This window comes from Megalops cyprinoides, chromosome 10 (assembly GCF_013368585.1).
Source record: "Megalops cyprinoides isolate fMegCyp1 chromosome 10, fMegCyp1.pri, whole genome shotgun sequence".
NCBI lineage: Eukaryota > Metazoa > Chordata > Actinopteri > Elopiformes > Megalopidae > Megalops > Megalops cyprinoides.
Window position 1 is genome coordinate 6,156,500 of NC_050592.1, and position 17,619 is coordinate 6,174,118.

At 42.1% G+C, this 17,619-nt stretch overlaps 1 protein-coding gene across 1 annotated transcript; it reads left to right on the plus strand.

Moving 5' to 3' along the window:
* The first annotated feature begins 3,942 nt into the window (after nucleotides 1–3,942).
* Nucleotides 3,943–16,343, plus strand: LOC118785173 (NF-kappa-B inhibitor delta). Its single transcript, XM_036539742.1, is given in 12 exon segments — nucleotides 3,943–4,086; nucleotides 9,813–9,946; nucleotides 10,134–10,220; nucleotides 10,223–10,555; nucleotides 11,030–11,238; nucleotides 11,800–11,905; nucleotides 12,683–12,829; nucleotides 13,315–13,366; nucleotides 14,270–14,433; nucleotides 14,814–14,930; nucleotides 15,463–15,627; nucleotides 16,257–16,343. Coding segments are annotated over 12 exon segments (1,602 nt in total). The 5' UTR covers nucleotides 3,943–4,070; the 3' UTR covers nucleotides 16,329–16,343.
* Nucleotides 16,344–17,619: the final 1,276 nt, after the last annotated feature.

The window sequence follows — 17,619 nt, forward strand, 5'->3', positions numbered from 1 at the left end:
TATGAACTTTAAAATTGTTTAAAACTCTTTTGCAAATTGGTGTCTGCTACTCGGTTTTCTAAAACACAGAGGGTCTGTCAACAGACAAAGAATAACTATTCAATGATATCATCTGACAAAAAAGTACAAAACAAAGTAAAAAGATGTGAGCTCTAAGACAAAGACACACATCATAAATGAGAACTATCCTGAGGTGTAGTAAGAGAGTCATGGTTTATTTAGTCCTCAAATAAATACCACAACAACCATGCCAACACAGAAAGAAGCAGCCAGATAGCCTGACTGAAACAGTGTGTGTTGTTGAATAAGGCAAGTGCTTTATGACTTTAAAGGACAGCCTTAGTAACCAATAGGTGGCGCCATTTGGCTCTGAAATTGTTGCTGTGCAGCGAAGTGGGTATGCACAGTACAATTGCCTCCTTGCTTACGACCCTTCAGCAGTCGCGCTCTCGTAGTATGTGGTTTTCTTGCACCTCGTAATATTTGCCGAAGGTTGAATAATGGATGTATTTTCATTTTAGTTCAACAGGAAACTTAAACATGAATGCGCATATAGTGAAGACCAAAAACTTAACACATCCTAATTTTCAACCAGATGCCTAAGGTTTTTTTTTATTATTATTATCTGATAACGGAGAGCTAACTGTCCTTTCGCTCTGTAGCACTCAATGGGACGCTGAAGTACCTGACAAAAGTGTTCAGCTCCAGTCTGTTTTCATAGGGTCATTGATGTCAAACAGAGAGTACTGCTCCTGCCACAGCTCAAAGAAATTTCATGCATGGACTGGGCTGATATGTTGCAAATATCACTTTCTTTGCAGTTGATACATTATACTACGCTATTGGCATCTAGCACACACTCTTATCTAGAGCGACTTATAATTATATCCATTTATACAGCTGGATATTTGCTGAGGCAATTGCATGAACTACCTTGCCCAAGCATGGAATTTCAGAATTTCAGCAATAATTGTGGGAAACTTGAAAGAGCAATTCAAAGAGCTCAGATATGCTTTTATTTTACCTTTATTTTTACCCTGATGTCGAGCAGCACCACACTGAGTTGCTGTACACAAAGCCAACCACACAAAGTACACCAGTCCTGTGGAGACTTTTGCTTTCACCAGTGCTTGTACCATGTCTTGGTGATACAGGGGGACTAGGTTAGCAGTCAATTTTGCCAAGTTTAAGGTAGCTGTCAAGGAGGTCAAGTACCTTCTCTACACGATTGGCAATGGGTAGCTGACACCACAGGAGGACAAGAACCAACCCCAGGCTGAGCTGACACAGACTCAAGGTGGAGGTATGTTTGATTGGCCAGTAAAATCTCAGAAGGTATTAGATCAGTTCAAACCCATTACCAGCAACAGAGATCAGATTTAAACAGGCCATTCCTGGTGTGGGCTGATGCCTCATATGTGGTGCTATGGCAAGGTTTCTCCAAAGTTCTCGGATGTGAATATGCAAAATGTACTCTTTACAGCATGCACACCTATTTCTGACATTAAATGGCCTTAGGAAGTAACTCATTCTTCATTACATCCATCCTATATTTTAAGTGTCAAGTTAAGAATAATTAATAGTTTGTTACAATTAATTGTTACAATAAGTTGGGACTGTTAGAATAATTGGTATAGCGCAAAGAGGGCTGTAGGTACACAGTCAGATGCTGTTCTGATGAGAAGCTGCCCTTTGTGCAAAAGTGTACTGATGTAATGGTACCCTTAGTACGGGTTCTCCACTTGTGGGAACATTTATTATCCAGCCTCACCCAGGTTTTTCTTTATTATATTAAGTATTGTGTATAGTGTAGCATGGTGGTAAGGAGCAGGGCTTGTAACCAAATGGTTGCAGGTTCGATTTCCCCACTCAGACACTACTGTTGTACCCTTAGGCAAAGTACTTAACCCACAATTGCCTCAGTAAATATTCAGTTGTAGAAATGGGTAAAATGTAAAGCTGTAACCTGTGTAAGTTGTTCTAGATAAGAGTGACTGCTAAATGACAATAACATAATGTATACATAGCGGTTGTTCATCACTGTAAAGGTTTCCTTGCACTTATGCCTGCATGCGGGGTCATTAAATCACCAGCATGTTTTGCACTGCACCTTAGTCTGGATGTTCACTTTTTGTAATCTGGCCAAGTTCAGCTATTAGAGGGTCAGATTGATAATGTTTTTTTATCCTAATTCTTGCATTACATTATTCTCATCTAGCTGGGGCTCTTATCCAGAATGATTTATAGAGGTTATAATTTTTTACATGTTAGCCATTTATACAGGTGTATATTTACTGAGGCAATTGTGTTAAGTACCTTCCCTGACGGTATAACAGCAACGTCCCAGTAAGGTATTGAACCAGCAACCTTTTGGTTATGAGCCCTGCTTTTTTTACCACTATGCTGCACTGCCACCCCTTATGGTCTTGCTGGTGTGTAACTTTGTTGTTGTAATTCTTACCTGTGTTTGATAACCGGTCAGAAGCTGGTCTGGATAAGAGCGTCTGCTAAATGAATGCAATGTAATGTAATGATTAAGGCTACACAATGTGATTTTAGCATTATTCTTTTTTTCTAGGTGAGGACGTTTGGCCAATTATTTATTATTAATACATAATAATAAGTCATAACTGAAAAGGCTCTAACTAATGTGCAATCTAGTTTTGCTGATCGGAGAGGATCACTGAAAATGGACGTGCGCAAGAAAGATATGAATCGCTTAAAGGGTTAAAAACGTGTTTTACAAAGATGATCGAATTTGTTCCCAGCTCTGCCCATGTAATTCCACAAAATCACTCCGCAGACATAATTCCTACATCTTGACAAACATATGCGTAATTGCGATGGCTTATTACTTCACCGCGTTCTTCCATCCATCAGAATATATTTTCCTCGTGTCAAGATAGTTATCAGCTCTACCCCGCGTGCACGAGTGAGAGGAGGGGGGTCGCCACGATATTAAAGAACTAAACTTCTAATTGGCTGGCGAGCGTAAAGCTAACCAATGGGAAGCTTTCGTTCGTGGTCTCTGTAGCGGCGGCTGTTGCCATAATATAATCACCGCTTGTCTGTTGCGGAAGGAAAATATTGAAAGGTTTGCTGAGATATGCCACGCTGGAAGTTTCCTTTTTACCTTGACTGAGGAAGAAACATTGCGACAAGGACGATATTGCGTGGGTCTGCGCTTGTCTGATAGTAAAATTCATTTAGTTGCGGTTCACGACGCTGTTTTTTCTGAACATGAACCGTAAATGGGAGAAACGCATGTCTACAATATTTGTATTACAGTGTACAGGTACTGCTGCTCTTCAGAGCGGAAGTGTGTTTTCGGTAGTTTAGACACAAGAAACTAGAACTTGCAGGAAAGTAAATAATGACTACTGTTTCCTTAAATGTGCACAAAATCTAAACGAATGAATATTTCACTTTTGAAGACCTGACTGTAGGTCATGTTCAGTCCAATGAATATGAGGTCAATTTAAAATCAAGTAGACCAATCACTGTAGACATGTTTGGACAATATTTAATATTATGATCTTACCAGCGAAAGTGATGTTGCCTGTATTAAATAAATAGATTGTACGTGTTGGAATTTGTTAAAAAGATTTGCTCAGGAAACCGAGGACTAAGCATGAGAGAAGACTATAGCCTGTAAACGTCCCCCCCCCCCCCCCCCCCCCCCCCCCCCATCCGTATCACGCTCTCCTGTATCAACAGGCCGCATTGCACAATATCCATCATGACAAACTGAAAAGGGTTCAACTTAGCGTTTACTTAGTTGATGATTTCAGGCAGCGTCCTGAAGTGGGCGTGGATATTGTGATGTAGTAGTGGGCGGTGTTGTGGGCCAGCGTGTTGTGTGTGTACATAGTAAGCGAGGAAAACGAGAAAACCCAGGCAGAACGTGAAAGAAACGTGGTGAGGTCACATACGCTACGATCTCGCAGCGAGTACAGCGGCCCGCTGTGAACTTGTTAGATTAAGAGCAGCGTGAATTCTGAAGGAGCTTCAAGACGTGTATAGCGACGCAGAGGGACCGTCAGAGAGAAACAGCGCAAAGGGATTTTGACATGCACTGGCCGAAACGTGAGTTCTTGTCGTTATTAAAGTATAAACGTGTTATTAAATATTATTGTTAGTTGTAGTAGAACGCTAATAGCGAGTAATGTAAGTGTACCATAATGACACATGTATGTATGTTCGGTGCATAACAGGATTTAACAACATCTTCATCCCTCGGTTTAACTAGCTGTTTTTACCTCGAACTTCGCTCACCAGGACGCGATATCAGTACCAATGTTTGCTTTGCGCTGAGTTTGATTTGCTGTCAGAGAATAAGTGACTCCGGGACAGTACGGACAATTTATGCGCTACTAACTCAGATTACCCATTCCGTGACCGCCAGGACACAGTTAACACTGTCGAGGCGTGTATCGCAAAAGATATTTCGTGACTGAGACATGTTCGATGTACTGTATGTAAGACTAGCAACATGTTAAAAAGCCAAAGATGCAAAAATGTCGAAGTCGAAGAGAAGTACAGGTAAGTCGTGACAAAAGTAAAACTAAGAGTCGACATCAAATTGTATTGATGCGCTGTTGTTTTTGTTAAATTTCAAATTTCTCGTATTACTGTCGTGTTTTAATCGTTAATACAAATTGCAGTGTATAAAGTGAATGGGTGAGGTCACAAACAAACAAATCCAAGTTTGGGGGAAACCCTTTTACCCCTCCTAGTTCCTCTTCCCTCTTTGCCTCGGTTTTAAATTTCAGTTCCCCTTTACATCGATTGGGGTTTGCAGTTCGTCATAAAAAAAGAGGGGGGGGGGGGGTTATGGGGTTGTGTGTACTACGGTTCCCTTTTTATAATCGGCTGTAATCAAGCAGACGGGCAGAAAGGTCGTTGGAATCCCCGCTCGCCCACGCCTACTGTATGACTCAATGGCTAGGGATTTCCGTCATTATTTGAATATTAGAACGAGAGAGAGAGAGAGAGGACTTATGAGCGTACAAAGGGTATCCCGAGACCCCCCCCGCCACGCCCACGCGGTCCGTCATTGAACCAGGTCAGCCTGTAAGTGGTAGCTTCGCGGAGGCTAAATGTCACGAAGTTCTTGGCTGATGTCACTTTTCTTCAAAGATGTGCAGTTGTTTTGAACAGTTGTTCCCCTTCACTGTTGTACTGTCCAGCATGGGTTTTTAGATCAGCAACAGATAGTTCTCAGTTGTTTTATTCAGTTGGAATAATTTAATTGACAGAGTGATGTTTTTGTTGGCCAATCATGTTCAGAGGGGCAGTTTTATTTATTATAAAACTGTGGCTGTGTAGCATAGTGGTAAGGAGCAGGGCTTGTAACCGAAAGGTTGCAGGTTTGATTCCCTGCTGGTGCACTGCTGCTGTACCCTTAGACAAGGTACTTAACCCAGAACTACCTCAGTAAATATACAGCTATAAATAGATAACATATAAAAAAATGTAACATATGTAAGTCATTCTGGATAAGAGTGTCTGCTAAATACCAGTAATGTAACATTGCATTGCTTTTACAAATATTAAGTGCTGTGATAAGTGTACTGAAAGGTACTGTGGGGCTCAAAGTTTTGATTGCTAATTGAATTTTCTTAACTGTGGCTTGACACATCAGTTTCAAAAGAGCAAGGTAAAGCACAGATCGAGTCTCATGGGCAATTCCACTAAGGGATTACATAATTTGATTACATCATTTGACATCATCTGAGGGTGCATACTAGTTGTTTGTCAAGTGGACACTGGGCTGGAGTAGTCTTGTAAAAAAAAAAAAAAGCAGATACCTAAACATCTAGACATACAAAACAGGCGCACAATAAACTTTTATAGGAAATGGTTCTTTTACCTGTACTCTGAATCGCTATATAGGTAAATAATGGACCCAATTATGTTTTGTGGACAAACCTTACCATATTTTCTTGAGTGTCACTTTCCATACACCTGCACTATTGTTTTTCCTAGCAACCACCCGTCATTTCCCTGTATCTGGCATTCATGGCACTGGAGGCTGGTACAAGTAATCATTACAATCGTTTGCACTTCATATCTGTACTGTTCATACTTTAACATATTCTCTGCATGACTGTGTCTGTTTATGGACTTGCAAATTATGTGACAAATACTATGGGACTTTTGGATTTCTGCCCTGAGAATGAAGTACTTGGAGAGTAAGACTTAAACTGTTTGTCCTGAGAAACAATCACAGTGAAACATGTATCAGACTAAAAAGCATTCATTTGCATTGACATCTGCATGTAAAATGCTTGAGTCAACACTTCTGGAATTTGTAAAGGAATACCCTCACAAACAAATATTTCTGCATAATAACTGATACATTATAATGGGAGGGTGGTTGGGGGGTGGTGGTTGTTATACACATTTATTTCAGGCCCTGATTGTTACACATGATGCTGTCCTGAGGCTAGTTACTGAAACTGATAAATCTGTTTAGCATGCTCCCTTCCAGTAATGAAGACTGGTGCTGCTCAAAAATGAGGTTTGAACATGAACGTAGACTCTGTGTAGTGGTTAGCATTGCTTTTGCAGGATGTCTCTTGGTCTTTGCACGTCCTACCAGACAACCATTTGCATGAGTGGTATTTTTAATGAGGTGCACCTGGTCAACGCACTTGGCAGAAATCTGATTTGCCTTTCCGCATAGTGCCCACCTCCGCCTCGCAGGTCTTCCCTGCATTAATATTCAAAACTCCCACACAAAGCTGAAGCTTAACTGCTCTTCTACATCTCCTTACTGCAGTTCCTCCATTAGACAGTTAATACTGAGAAACATGTCCCACAGCAAGTATCACAGAAAAACACAGTCACTCTGTATATTGGGCAAAGTAAATCTTCATCCAGAGTTTTGTGGCGGTTTTGATTTTCATGGCAGCATTCACTGCCAACCGGTTGCGAACATCTGTAGTTAAACTGAGCTCTCAGTCACTAGACATCCCTCTTAATGGCTGCATGTGGGTCATTTCAACAAGCCATGTGTTTAGCTGCAGCTCGCTGGTCAAAGGCAGACAAGGGTCCATTTTAAAAACAGGCCGCATCTTCATCACATTGTCTCAAGACACATTCGACTCTTTAACATAATGTCCTCATCAGATCTCAATACCGAAAGTATTGTCTATGTGTGGGAGATGTCATTATTTACCTGTCATTACACCGAGCTACCAGGCTGCTTCCCGCTTCATCTTATCACAAGATTCCATGAACACAGCTCCTTGTGTAAAATGTATGGTGACTATACATGTAGGGCGACAGTGGCTCAGGAGATAGAGCAGTCGACTGGGGATTGGAAGGTCCCTGGTTTGAATCTGGCTCATCCTGGCAGAGTGTCGAAGTGTCCTTGAGCAAGACACTGAACCCCCAACAGCTCCCAGTGGCCAGTTGGTAACCCTATATAGCAGCCTCTGCCACTGGTAGGTAGATGTGAGGCATATAACTGTAAAGTGCTTTGAGTACTCAAATGAGTAGAAAAGCGCTATATATGCAGTCCATTTACCATTTATTACCTGGAGCTACTACCTTTCAACCCCACAGCACACCTCCAGCACACATTCAAGTGCACCTGGACACAGGTTCACGGAAATGAGCCACAAGCTTCTGCTTAATGTACTCACATGGTGGAGGACATTTTGCAAGGTGCTCCATATGCAAGTCTGTGGGAGGAGGTGGCCTTAGGAAAGAGAAACCAGGACATTTCAATTAGCAAGGCAACAGAGAGAAAGAAATTCGCAGGGGGAAGTTCAATGACAAACACTGTTGGTTGTGAATTTCTGTAATTGCAGAACCATGTCCTGCTTCCCCCTTTTAAAGGCATGACAGCATTCACTGGGAGATGGAATGCACAATGAACCTAAATGAAACTGGACTTGACAGCTGATCATAAGATAAGAAGGAAAAGCAAAATGAAAATGATCCCCTTCCTCAGCATGAGGTGCTACGGCTTCCAAACATAGCCATCTTTATCGGGCCTCAACTGAGACCACTTTAGTCCTTCACAAGATACAGCTGGAAGTTCACTGCTGTTGCATGGAACCCGCTTCTACTCATTCACACATTTTCACATTATGATTAACAGGCAAGAAACTTGACAAAAACGAAAATGTTTGTCACACCCGAATCTGCTGTGGGCGTTGGTGTCTCTGCGAGTGTCTCCCCGGAGAATTTGATTAGCGGGGTATTCTAACCACCTGTCACCCTGAGAAAAAAAAAAAAAGAAAAAAAGATGAAAAACAAGTCTCGCTCCACCCGAGATGGGAATCACCGCGCTGGGTTCACTGATGCTGATACACATGCAAAAGATGGCGTGTTGATCTCAAGTACTCTGTGATTACCTCAGTGAAGCATTGCAGTAAGTCAAGCGTATCAGGCAAGCTCTCAAGGTCCCAACAGGTGGAGGCCTTGTGCAGATACACATTTAGCGGCGCACCAGTCCTCTGCTCTCAATCTAAAAGGCAGGAAGATAATGTGGTTTGCCGCAACGAGCGTAACGGAGCTCGACAGGAAGGAGATGAGACCACGTCACAGAAAATAGTGAGTGAGAACATTCTCCATCCAGTAGGTAGTTTCTTGTGAAGCGCAGGTAGACCTTGCCATCTGTTTCCCTTGTGGAATACATTCCTCACCCGTTTCTCTGCAAATGTTTTTTTTTTATCTTCGGCGGAAATTTCTCTGATCTCCCTTCACTGGGGTCAAGATTTCAAAGAAATGTTACCCCCAGTATATGTAGCCCGGTCGGCGTCTGGAAACCTCCGATGTCTGTGTTTGTATGAAGGGCTTGTTTTTTTTCTTCTTCTTTCCTCTAAGTGGAAAACAACAATGTAAAGAAAACACCATACAAATAATGAGATGGATAAGGGGAAATCACAGACCCGGGGAAACAGGTGGTTCTTGTTTTTTGAAATGGGATGAGCATTTGAGAAAGGGCAGGTTACAGTTACCTGGAGCCAGTTTCAGTGGAGACATTTCATTTGGACTCTGAAGGGGTTGAGTCGTGTGACAAAAGCAGGTGAGAGCAAGCCGGTATGATTTTGGGGAGCTTCGTTCAGTTTTATGATTTAGATATTTACTAATTAAAATGCAAGTAGAATATTTCTGTTCGGATGAGTGGTTTAACTGCATTGTTGATTCTCGTTATTAGTTTTGATTTGTTGCTCAGTACTCTTTATTGTCTTCTTTTTAGTTTGATTATACTGAATGCTTTACTGAGCTGGAGGGACAATTGTTTGCCTTCGGTTTTAAAGGAAATATATCCTACTAGTCCGTTTCATTAGCAGATTATGTTTACATTATTTTCACAGTATTATTTTCTCAGTCAAAAGCTGGCTGCCACAGAACGCCGCAGTACCATTTCATCAGTGGCTGAAGTAACCAAAGGAATATAAATCAGTTCTTTTGAAGTCATGGCTCTGACTTTATGTCACAATACTGACAGTAAAAATGAAAGTAACTCAGGAACATGATCAAGGCTAATGTTTAGTCACATTGTCCCATTGGTCATGTCACTTTCATTTACTGAAACAAAATAACACTTAAACAGTATCTGTTATCCATGATTTTTCACTGATTGTGTGGTTGTGCTGGGAAGAGATTTTCTGTGTTTAGCATTAATAAATGGACATACTTGAATGTACGCTTTGTATGAATTTCCTCAAGCGCTTGCTGTTGAACTATATTTATTCTGTTGAAGAATTTCTGATCTTATTATAGTATTTTGTATTCCCTCTGAACTGACAAGGGGTTAACTTTTCATACTTGACTGTTATTGGCATCCACAGAGCCAAAGGAAAGGTCGTGTAACTCTCTGCCCACTGTGAAGAAACTCTTGGAGCAGAAGCGAAAGCAAGAAACATCCTCGTCACCTTCTTCCTCTTCCGCGGCAGAGGCCAGCGCAACTGCCACCGCTGTCCCGGTAAGTCCTGTTGGACCTAACGGTGTCCATCTTATAGAGAGGCTGCTTATTGCTTATTTAAGCATATGTTATAGAGAAGTAAATGTATTGAATTAGTAAATGATATATTATAAATGTTTACTAAATCATATTGTGAATAGCATGCAGGTCATGCAATTCTTGTTTTAAATCTGTTTTTCAATTATAGGTGTCAACACCAGCACAAGCTACTCCAACAGGCAAGTACAGACACTGTAACAAACTGACAACCCTTACATATGTTATCTCAGAGTTACTGGGGCGCGTGTGTGTCCAAATACATGTAAAATAACAAACCACGTGAAAGCGACCCTCAAAACGACTGCTTCACGATCCCCCATCTCACCTCCAGGTGCCGCCGGCAGCTATTCCAACACCATGGGTGCAGTGGGACCCATGCCGACATTCCCCAGGTGGGAGGTGTCCAACCCCCACCCTGCCCCTGCCCTGCAGCAGGACTGCCCATTCTCCCCCGTGGGGAGCAGCTACTACCTGTCGCCCCCTGAGGGGTTCACTCAACCCTACATGCCTTCCAGCTTCACCACGCAGCAAACCCCGGACTACAGCGCTGCCATGAGCGTACTTGCCTATGTAAGGAACCTTCTTCTTCTGTGGATTGACTTTCCCCCGGTGTTCCTTTGTCCTGGGGTGTTTGTGGCTACCTAAAGGAGATTTAGGCTCCTGATGAGGAGGATTTTGAATTTTTATGAAGGTCCATTTTGATTTCAAGTCTGAGTCAATGTAATTTTTTGAAAAAAAAAAAACATATTCAGTTGACAGAGATATTCAGTTAAGTCCTTTGTGGTGTATTACACATGACATTACACATGATGTTGTCAACGGCTATTTTACCTCTCCAGCAGCTTGTATTCAGATCAAAACCTTTTCATATTGAAAAAAATAAATAAATAAAATAAATATGAAGTAGGTACACATATAGGTACATTCACAGATGTGTTGGATAACGCATGGGTACCTGGGCATAAAAACCCAGAATAACTGTATCTTGCCTCGAATCCTGGACTCATAACATGCCTGGTTTGCTGCAACCCCTTCTCTCCTCAGCCGGACTGCCCAGTGACATCGGCTGTCACAGGCACGCTGCAGCCACCTGGTTGTAGCTGGGTGCCGGAGAGCAGCATCCAGGGTCACATTAACCCCGGCCACCAGGGCTACGGGGTGCAGATAAACACCGTGATACTGGAGGAGGCCCGGATGTTCCTGCGAGGGATGGACAACAGCAAGAAGATGTGGCAGGACGAGGATGGAGACACGTGAGTTCACTTTAGTACATGCAACCTTATTACCTGAACTTTAGTGCTTTTGCTTTGCAAGTCACTGTAGGTAAGAGGATGAAGAGACACCAAATGTAAATATATTAAATGTACATTAGCCATGCACAGCAGATTCTGTGAGGTTGAAAACTAAAGAAAAACCACTCAGGTTAGAGATGTGAGGTGGGCTAAGTTTAAATAATGCTGTGGATCTTTCCTTGAATAGTTCATTACAGAATTTACCAGAATACCATTTCAGAACCAGAGGCTGAGTAAGGCTTAACAACCAAAATGTGTCTATAAAAGATGCGACAAACCATCTATGAGCAGAGACTTCACCATTTTTGAATTCTCCCTGGAGCTTCCTGTTGGAACAAGCATGCATGTCAAGTGACATCACATGATGTCAAAAATGTGTGCGAAAGAGGAACCAGGCTAAAAATAATGTAGGAAGGAGGTCAGAGGGAAACAGAGAGAAGTTCAGCAAAAAAAAAAAAAAAAAAAATCAGATTGCGAAAAACATTAACATTTCCTATCCATCTCTAACTTGTTGTTGTACAGGATCCTGCACATCTACACTGCCAAGGGCCTGAGGGAGTATGCCTTCGCGGCTGCAGAGAACTTTCAAGCCCTTGGAAGGCTGGACTCCAAAGAGCACAAGGGGAAGGTGCGTACCAAACAGCTCTGTACAGATGGAATTATGGGAGCACTGTCTGCATCAATGCATGTTCAATGTCTGCACCAACATGGGTTCTCTTGTCTCTGGGCTTTAAAAATAAAGTTTTCCTAATTGGACACAGTCTAATCTGAGTATATGACTTGGGGAACTGTTATTGGAGTTGGTCTGTTTTTTGATTATATTACATTGCATGCTTTATTACATGGAAATGGTGAAATGCTGACTTGTTGAAGTTTTATATTTGAAAAAGCTTTTGCTTTTGTTCCAGTTTTAATTTTTGAATGTTAATTTTAGAGATTGATCTCGAGTTTAAAATGTGTTGAGCAATCGAAAAACTTCAGAAGTGCTTTGTGGGGGATTAATCATCTTTATAGGGACAATTTTCACAAAGGAAGATTCTGTGACCTTCCCTCTGTAATTATCATTTGTGATTGAAATTGATCGGTGGTGATATTGACAGGTGAAATAAAAAAAATACATGTCCTGCTCCCCCTTCTGGAGAGGAACTGTATTTCATTCCTCTGTTCTAAGAAAACTGGCTAGTTTTCCCTTTGTTTGTGCTTTGGTAAGACAGGAGTAAAATATTTGGAATTTCCCAGCTTTTCTAAGGAAATAAGTTGGACTTTCACTTACTCATGTGAAAAAAGCACACTAATATTAAAAAAATGCTAGGCTATGCACAATCTACAGGAGGAATATGCTTTAGGTTGGCTGTTGGGAAATTCCTACTGACTCATTTCTTCATCCTGGCCTCCTCTATCCCAGACTGCTTTGCTGGTGGCAGTGACAGCCAACCAGCCGGATATTGTCCAGGACCTCCTTTCGCTTGGGGCAGACATCAACGCCTGTGATGTCAAAGGTCAGACAGCACTCCACCTGGCTGCAACATATGGCTTCCCCAGGGTAATGGAGGTAAGAGAGTCCATTCATTCCACTGCAGTTCACTTAAGTGTCCATTCAATTTACAAAGTTACGTTTTGTCTGTGATAAGCTGATTTACTGTATAATGTAGTGTTGCTTTGCATTTTATGTATATCCATTCATGGGGTCAAATTGAATGAGATTCTTTAAAAAAAAATACATCTGACCAATCCAGCAATTCTGTGGTAATTATAATAAGCCAATGGTTTCAATATTTTAATTCCAAAATCCTTGTATTCACACTTTCACCATTGTCCTCCATCTATTTTTTTATGTTTGTGTACCTGAATAATGGGTTTATTGTTGAAATTTGAAAATCTGTTTGTCCTTGCCCTAACTCACACCTTAAGTTGTTTGTGTTTAGAGTGTGCTTAGAGTAGGTGTATTTTGAGCAGTATGCTTAGAGCTGTGTTTACATTTGTTACAAAATAAAGTTTTTGTAACTGCAAATACTAATCGTCATTTAATGTTTTTAGACCATTTTGACCTTTGGACATAGTGTGGACCTGGAGGCTCGGAATTTTGAAGGTAGCGTACCTCTAAGCGCGCAGATGAATTGCAACACACAACAGCATTTTTTCCCCCCCCACACATAGTACAGAGAGAGCAGTGCAGTTCCTCACAGTGCAACAGATATTTTGAATGTGACTGAGCAGGTAATGTCATTACCATGTTGGAGCAAATCTCTTGCTTTCTGGACACTTCTAAAACTCTCATGTAGTGTCTCCAACCGGCACTTCTCTGTCTCTAGAAACTTGCGTCTCCCCTCAGCTGCAGGTCTGTCACACAAAATCTTCACGCATGTCTTTATATTAAATTCAAAGGAAGGCACAAGAGCTGCACTTAATCAGAGGATGGCAGTGACCCATTTGTGGCGAGACTCCCTAGTGGTGCATAGTCCTGTAGTTACATGGTGAAGGACAATTAAGGCAAATAGATGCATGCTTTACATTAAATACACTACATTCATTTAACAGATGCTCTTATCCAGAGTGACTTCCTGCACAATAGAACATAAGTGTATCCATTGAAGTTTAATGAGCAATAGTGTCAGACCAGGCTAACAACACTCCCAGACCAGTGAGTTTTAGCATAAGACTATTCAAGCCCTACCACAAGTTAACCACTTCGACTGACTAGGCAACAGAAGCCAAGTGTACTACCATACATCAGTCACTAGAACACAAAATCCAAAACACAATGCAATACTACAAGTAAAAATAAACAAGTAGCAGGTGTTAGGGGGTGGGGACTGAGGTGGAAGCCAGATGCAGTCTGAAGAGGTGGGTCTTCAGTCTGCGTCGGAAGATGGCCAGCGATTCTGCCGTCCTGATCCCCATGGGGAGTTCATTCCACCACGGAGGGACTAGTTCAGACCGGGAGCGTGTCTGAGGTGATGTGTGTTCACTCTGCCGATCTTCTCCCCCTCAGGACAGACCCCTTTGCACTGCGCTGCCATCTCCCACAGTGGCACTGTGAAGGCCCTCTTCTCCGCGGTTCCCGGGCAGGGCGACGCCGGCCTCCAGGCTCAGGCGGAGGACAAGCAGGCCTGCGTGCAGCTGCTGCTGCAGTATGGAGCCTCTCTGCTCAGCCAGGTACGCCCAAGCGGGATGATACCATTGCCAATTCTGCTACTACTAATGCTATTTCTTGTAATAATTATAACAGTAATAGTTTGTGTTTTGGCTTGCATGGATTCGGGGAAGGTCTTTACACTGAAATGGAGGGGTGACTATTTGCCTTAGTATCTGCGAAACTTACTGGACTTTGGATAGGATAGGACCATTCATGCATTCCTGTATCATAATTGCATACTGAGTATCAATCATCTCTATTATTTGACAACAGGGTTCTTAAAAGTTACAGATATTGCAAAGTTATAGATTGCAGTTAGCTCAACTCATTTCAGGGTTCTGAAGTGTCACTCCCCCCTCCCTACTGCTTGAGACTGACTTTGCAATGTTTTTGCTCACAGGACATCAAGAGCAATAAGACAGTCCTGCATTTGGCTGTGAAGGAAGGGAACATTCACCTGGTGCGTTACCTGCTAAAGCTTCACCTGTCTGACATGCAGGCCTTCGTGAACATGAAGGTGAGCAGCAAGCCTGGAACACCTATAGCCGTTTACTGTGATCTCAGTTGTCTCAGGTGTTGTGAAGGAGTTAAAATGGGGCACAGGGTGTATGGATGTGGTTGGATGTGTTGTGGGCTCACCTACAATTTACAGTTACATACTAGCAAATCCAGCACTGTTAATGCATTATTGACAGATTCAGACTCATCTATCAGTTTAAAGTTGTAAGACCAGGAGGGGTATGACCACTGTGCTGGAGCTTTCTACTGAAAGCCACATAAAACCATCATTCAACACTAATGTAAATCATGGTCTGTTCTGAGGTATGACTATAAAAAACATTCACAGTGTGTCAGTAATACATCAAAATCATGGTTTGGGGCAATGCAGAAATATACATACCTTGTGTTCCCTATAGACCTTTTTGCACCCTCCAAATACATTTGGATTTGAGATGAGAACGAGCGTGTCCCACTCTTTGAGCTGTGCTCGTAGAAGGGCGTTGGGATATAGAATGTTCATAACGGCCTCTCTCTGGTTCCCCCTGCAGGCGCACGGGAACACTGCACTTCACATGGCGGCCGGTCTGCATGGCAGTGGCCACCAGGAGGAGATGATCCGCCTGCTTCTGAGCCGCGGGGCGGACCCCAGCGTGCGAAACCTGGAGAACGACCAGCCGGCGCACCTCCTGCAGAGCGGGGAGAGGGGAGAGCAGGTAGGGCACCCGCTGTTCCTGTGTCCTCCCAGTAGTCTGAGACCGAGCTTCAGCTGGGACCATTACTTTACATTACATTACTGGCATTTAGGAGACGGTCTTATCCAGAGCAAATTACCTAGGTTACCATTTTCACATGTTATCTGTTTATATACCTGGATATTTACTGAGGCAATTTTGGGATAAGTACCTTGCCCAAAGGTACCACAGCAGTGCCCCTGCTGGGGATCAAACCTGCAACCTTTTGGTTATGAGTCCTGCTCCTCACCGCTATACTATACTACCGCCCCACGCACTGTAAAATCTGCTGTATGAGTCTTGATTTGAGCATCTTCAGAGCAACCAAAAATATGCATGTGACTAATACACAAGTATTGGTGTATTATAGATTGTTAGGTTCACTGTAAATGTTTCAGTGATGAACAGAACCGATTATTAATTCTCAGGGTACCCAACAAAATGTAGAATGTTTGTTTATATTTTCATAACATGACTAATGTGGAGGGAGTCATTGTGCCTGGTGTCATTAACATTCCCTTATCTGAGATATTCCATGCCAGTCTTCTCAGCATAATTTATGTCGCTCCTGTAAATTTCTCTGCTTATTTTGCTCTCTGCTCTTCCCTCAGCTCAAACTCATCCTGAAAAAGCGAACCGCTTCCTCTCGTCGACGTATCACATCCTTACAGGACCAGGAATGACTCGGACTACTTTCCAGTCCCAGCGTATCCCTCCGCCTCTGCTGCAAGAAAAGGGGGGATCTACTGTATCTTCGTATGAGGAAATTTTGATAGAGAGCACCTCTAATTTATTCTAGAGCAGATATTTTATACTTTTAGATAGTACACCTCACTATCAGGATTTTGTTTTCTTTCATGGGGGAACAGCCTATATAATTTATTAGTGTTCGCATATGAAACCAGAGCACATTCTTTTTTAATATTTAAATGTTCAGTAAACATTCAGGACATGGAATTTATTCATAGAATTCATTATACTGCTGCTGCGTGGATTATTTAGAAAATGTTGAAGACTTACAGGATGTCAGCATCTGTGTGTGCTTCACTCCCTGGTCGTGATCTTAGAGACACACCCAGTGGAGTTTGGCATTCACTCTACAGCATTAACATTCAACCTGGAAAATCCTTGTCATGAAATCCAAACATGTATTATGCCTCTTATGGGGCGAATGTGAGTCCAGTCATAGATTGCTCAGTAAACACCAATTGATTTGCTTTGTCACTGAAGCTGAGGAGGTCTAATTTCAGTACAGCCTCTGTGGGAGGCTCTCCTTTTTCAGAACTGGAAAAGGCCTCTGTCTCTTACTTTATTAAAGTCTGATTTCTGTGAAATCGTTAAATAGGCAAAAGACAACTCGGGGTGGATGCTCCCAATGTTGTCTTCCCCCTCGAAGCTTCCCACCACTATCTATGCTAACCATATTGGTTCACTGAGAAAGTGGTTGCAATTTCAATAAGCATGTGTCACACTGCAACAGCGTGCAAGTGCTTAGGCTTTTCACAATACATATTTATTCTCTCCTCTCAGTTGTAATACAGCGAACATGCACAGCATGTATTAGAACCTTATTTATTATGCAAAACCGAAGTGAAATGAAAGTTCTCCAAAAATGTACTGTCTGAAGGGAATATGAAGGGAGTGTATAGATAGTATTGACAGGGCAGAGCTCTTATACTCTTTTTTTAAGAGACAAGTCTTCCCCACGTAAGGGCAGCCAGGCTTAAAACTTGTTTTAAGAATTAATGTAATAGGTAGTGGAAAAAAAACGCCTTGTGTAAGAAATTATATCTTTTGTGCATTACCCCTAAAGTTAGGAATGAAGGTTATGAATCAATAAACAATATCTATAAGTGAGAAGGACCTTAGGGCACAGGCAACAAAGGACATTTTAATTCAAGAAGAGGACTGTGAAGGAAGTAGTGTTTTTAATGTTGACATTTCTCCACAGCTATGCTGTAATTTCAGCATTTG